At 32.5% G+C, this 4,374-nt stretch overlaps 1 protein-coding gene across 1 annotated transcript; it reads right to left on the bottom strand.

Moving 5' to 3' along the window:
• Positions 1-2,595: 2,595 nt before the first annotated feature.
• Positions 2,596-4,158, bottom strand: LOC104904347 (hypothetical protein). The gene is made up of 2 exons (XM_010692567.3): positions 3,980-4,158; positions 2,596-3,093 (listed from the first exon to the last, which is right to left on the bottom strand). The coding sequence occupies exons 1-2, from the start codon at positions 4,059-4,061 to the stop codon at positions 2,753-2,755; spliced, it is 423 nt and encodes a 140-aa protein (XP_010690869.1). The 5' UTR covers positions 4,062-4,158; the 3' UTR covers positions 2,596-2,752.
• Positions 4,159-4,374: the final 216 nt, after the last annotated feature.

The raw sequence follows: 4,374 nt of genomic DNA, 5'->3' as shown, positions 1-4,374 counted from the left end.
TGCGACCTCGTCGAAATCAACATCGACCTCGTCGAAAGACCTTGCGATTTTGGCGAGAAACTTTTTGAAATCAACGTCGACCTTGCGAGTTTTGTGATTTCGAAAGACGACGTTGATTTCGAAGGACGTCCGGCGTGACTGAGAGGGTTAGAGGAGAGAGAGAAGATGAGAGGAGGCGTGGCGTGACTGAGAGGGTTAGAGGAGAGAGAGAAGATGAGGAGAGAAGTGAGAGAAGATGAGAGGAGGCGTGAAAAAGATGGGAGGAAGAGAGGAGGAGAGAGAAAGGGGAAACCCTACTTGGGCCGTTTTATTATAATTTTAAAAACATATTGCTGCGGTTTTTTTAGGAACCGCAGCAATAGGTTTAAATAATATTTTTTAATATTATTTTAATATATTGCTGCGGTTCTTTTTAAAAACCGCAGCAATATATTTGGTCAAATAGTCAAAAAGTTTCAAAAAAAAGTCCGTTGAAAATTTATTGCTGCGGTTTTCGGCCGAAACCGCAGCAATATGGTTATTTTTTGTTTTTTCTTTTCTTTTTACGTGATATATTGCTGCGTATGGGTAAAATCGCAGCAATACCACCGCAGCAAATAGCATTTATTCTACTAGTGTATGTAGAGAATGGAGGAGGAAAACAGTACAGGTTTTAGGGCCTTTTGGTGGATTAGAGAAGAAATAAAGAATGTTTATGTGTAATACTTGAGTTAGGGTCAATAAAATGCATTATAATCTGGAATATATGATATAACTAATATAGTACCGTGCTTAACTAATACTACCTCTGTCCTTTATTAGTTTACCCATTTTGACTTATAACACTATTCATCTTTATTACTTTGACCGTCATTTGTACTTTATATGTAAGGAAAATATAATCATGTGTGATATTGTTTGATTCGTCTCGATATGTAGTTTTAGAATATTAAATTTTTATAATTTTTACAAATACATAATTAGAGATATTATTACTCAAAGTATTACATCAATAAATGTGAAAAGTCAAAAGGGGTAAACTAATAAAGGACGGAGGGAGTATATTTCATCATTTAACTAATTCATCCAAAAGCAATTTAAGGCTAGTATAACTAATAGGTGCAACCGTTTAACTAATTCTACTGCTGGTTTGATGCACGTACTTTGATGTCAGCATGACACTAACGTGAAACCATCTATCCAAAAACGGACTCTAAATTTTTTTGGCATTTTCTTTTGTTTGAATTATGTTAATCCTAGAGATAACAATCCAAAGAAAAGGTCTTGCACGAGACAACAATTTCTGAGACGACATTGTATGATTTTAGTTTATGGACATAAACCCAGTTTAGAGATTGGAGTTTGTCTTGTAAGAGACCTTCTACTTTTTAAATTAAAATTAGGTAATGGTAAGTCCAATATTAAAAAGAGAATTAGCCCAATAATAATTTGGTTAATTTTTTCGGTGACTAGTTTAATCCATTTAGCGACTAGGTCTTCTTTTATATTAAACTTAGACCATCCCTTTTAATAATTTTTGTAAGGGTTGTGCAATTTCAATTTATGGGCATAACTATCTTCTAGATAATTTCTCAAAATTTCAAAGTTCTATATAATTAAGCGAATGGTTCATTGTGATTTATTTTACTTGACTTATGCAATTAATTATCATGATTTATATGCTTCAAAATGCTTTTCTACACACCGTTCAATTTCTCCAATATAATAGAGTGTTAGAAATTAAACAAATTCTTAATTTGGTGGTTGTTCAAAACTTATATCATAAGCTCGTGTCTATGTAGGCATGGAATTACAACATTAATATATTTTTAGCTTAACAATAATCTAACCTTTCCCTCCATATAGTGAAAAGGTATAAAATACTTCATATATAAGAAAGATAGAGATGTGGTGATTTTAGTTTTTTTTTGTTTAATTAAACTAAGTAATTAGCCTTTTTTAATTTTTTTTTTCTTTTTTCTATATTATATTTTTTGGTGTCCCCATGTGTTGCCATATATAATAGAGATTTGTATTTGTTTTGTAATATTTGTTGGTAGTTGGGGGTTTTTAGATAATTAAGGGTGGATACGAAATGGTCAGGAGTTCACATTAGGGGTGGCAATTATGCAAGTCGATTGAGTTCGAGTTTGAGCTATATCGACTCGTCTCGTTAGCATTTTAAGTTGAGTCGAGCTCACTCGAGTCGAATTTTGACCAAGTTTTGTTTGACGACGAGTCGAACATTGATCGCGTTGAACTTTGACCGAGTAGATTTCGACAGTGTCTCATACTAAAAGCAACACTAATTAAGAAAAATGTTGAATTTAGGTAATTTGTTATTGATAATCGGGCATTTGAAGTTCTCACAAGTTTTTGAATTGAGTATCAAGTTGCTCAACTTGACTTACCAACATCTCTAGATCTCAAGTCAAACTCACTTAAGTTAAGCTTTGACCAAGTCGATTTCGAGTGACAAGTATTCAAATATATATGTGAAGGATTATGAAATTCCAAATACAAATATGAAGTATGCATGCTACCAATCTTAACAACAACATCAAATAATTAAACACCCAATAAATATCAAACACACATATATATAGAATAATTAAAGTTACACAACCATGACTTACGAGTGAAATAAATCAATAATGTAAAGAAAACAGAAATAATAAGAAAGGAAATCAGAATTGAAGGTGAGCTAGCTGCATTTATATATATGCCCTTAGCCTTAATTATAATTGATGATAGTGATCATGTGCAACATTGATCAGCAGATGTATGAGCAGGTGCAACGATCACCACTGTTGACTCTGCTATTTTTTCTGCAATTTTCTTGAATCCTCTTCAATATTTCCGTGCAAGGAATAATCCTCCTACCCTCTATCAAGTTACAATCGGGGGAATTTGGATCTTGACCACCGAAATTGTTAGACGTCCGAGTATTCACACATTCTGTGAAGTCAGTTTGACTGAAGGACGTAGTAGTTTGACAAGCACCGGCAAATATACGACCGTCTGGTTCAGCCATGCATGCATCTCTACAAGTTTTATTGTCCGGGCAGCTACCTTCGGGATTAAGGCTAGGCCTATCACACACCCGTGTGAAGCCTGCATTTTAAACCAAATTATGCAATTAGCATATACACTACATTTGTAAGTTCTAACTAGTTTTTAGGCGCGGACTATGTCCTGGGACCGGGGTACTTATAATATTCATTTATTAACATTTTACTTTATAAATATAATACCAAACATTATTTGGTATAGTGGTTAAGACTTTAGTGTATAAGCTTGAGGTCATGGGATCAAATTTAATAACATGCATTTTTTTTGAAAAATTGTATGTGTGTTTATATAAAATAAACACCACAACAAACAGCGCCACGTGACATATAGTTGCTTGTTTAGGATCGCGTTTTAATATATAGTATAAATAACTTGTAACTTATGATTAATGAAAGGTCCATGGACCAGGATTATATATAGTATCTATAATGAGATAGTATTTTTGAGTAATATATAGTCCGCACTGTAATATTTTGGTGCATTGTATTGCATTAAACGTATTTCAGAAGTGATCTCTTAATCATATGGACTTTAAAGAAAAGCACCGGCCTTATATCTTTATAATGTTTACACTTATTTATTCCATTGTCACAACATATAATAATAACCATGAGCAGTAATGTTTTTATTAAGTAATAGTCTTTTTATATAGAAGATATTTTTGCATAGTAAGAGAAAAAAAATACAACGGAGATCATTAACTGAGTAACTATACAATGAGATGTCGCTTAATTAATACAACATTCATAATATAATAATGAATACTGCAAACTTTTACTACCATATTTTAGCATATATAACTTTGACCATTAATATTTTCAAAATATACATTAAGATAAAAAGAAAAAAGAACTGTTAAAGCCATTTCATTTAGGCATGAGTGAGAGTGCTGCAAAATTTTATGAGGTTCAAAATTAGAATTTATTACCTTGAACAGCGCCACCGAAGATAAAAATTGCTAAGAACACAAGAGAGATAGTGTTCCTATGAATTCCAATTAGCTTTGCCATTGCTGAATAGTGAATACAGCTAACTTTTGGATATTTGGACGTATAGAAACTCTACAAATAGTAGTTGATTACTTAAAAGTTGTGACTATTTGATTTTGGTGAGGGCTTCTTATGATTAATCTTTCGAAACCAATCTATATTTATAGCACATTCATACTGTCATACATACATGCACGTTGATATATTTGTGAGGGCTGTTCTATATTGATCTTTTTTATTCTATCTAGAATAGCTGGAAGATCATACTGTCATACATACATGCACGTTGATATACTACTATTAGTTTAAGCTATTTGACTAGTTCCAAAGATGC

This window comes from Beta vulgaris, chromosome 9 (assembly GCF_026745355.1).
Source record: "Beta vulgaris subsp. vulgaris cultivar EL10 chromosome 9, EL10.2, whole genome shotgun sequence".
NCBI classification, from domain to species: Eukaryota; Viridiplantae; Streptophyta; class Magnoliopsida; order Caryophyllales; family Amaranthaceae; genus Beta; species Beta vulgaris.
Note: the sequence above shows the minus strand (reverse complement) of the source record. Positions and strands in the feature narration are given on the sequence as shown.

Bases quoted from the DNA above. Each gene is read 5' to 3' on its own strand.
- LOC104904347 (XM_010692567.3), bottom strand. From the start codon at position 4,061: ATGGCAAAGCTAATTGGAATTCATAGGAACACTATCTCTCTTGTGTTC. The intron at 3,094-3,979 runs GTAATAAATTCT...TTTAAAATGCAG, and splicing joins CTTCGGTGGCGCTGTTCAAG to GCTTCACACGGGTGTGTGAT.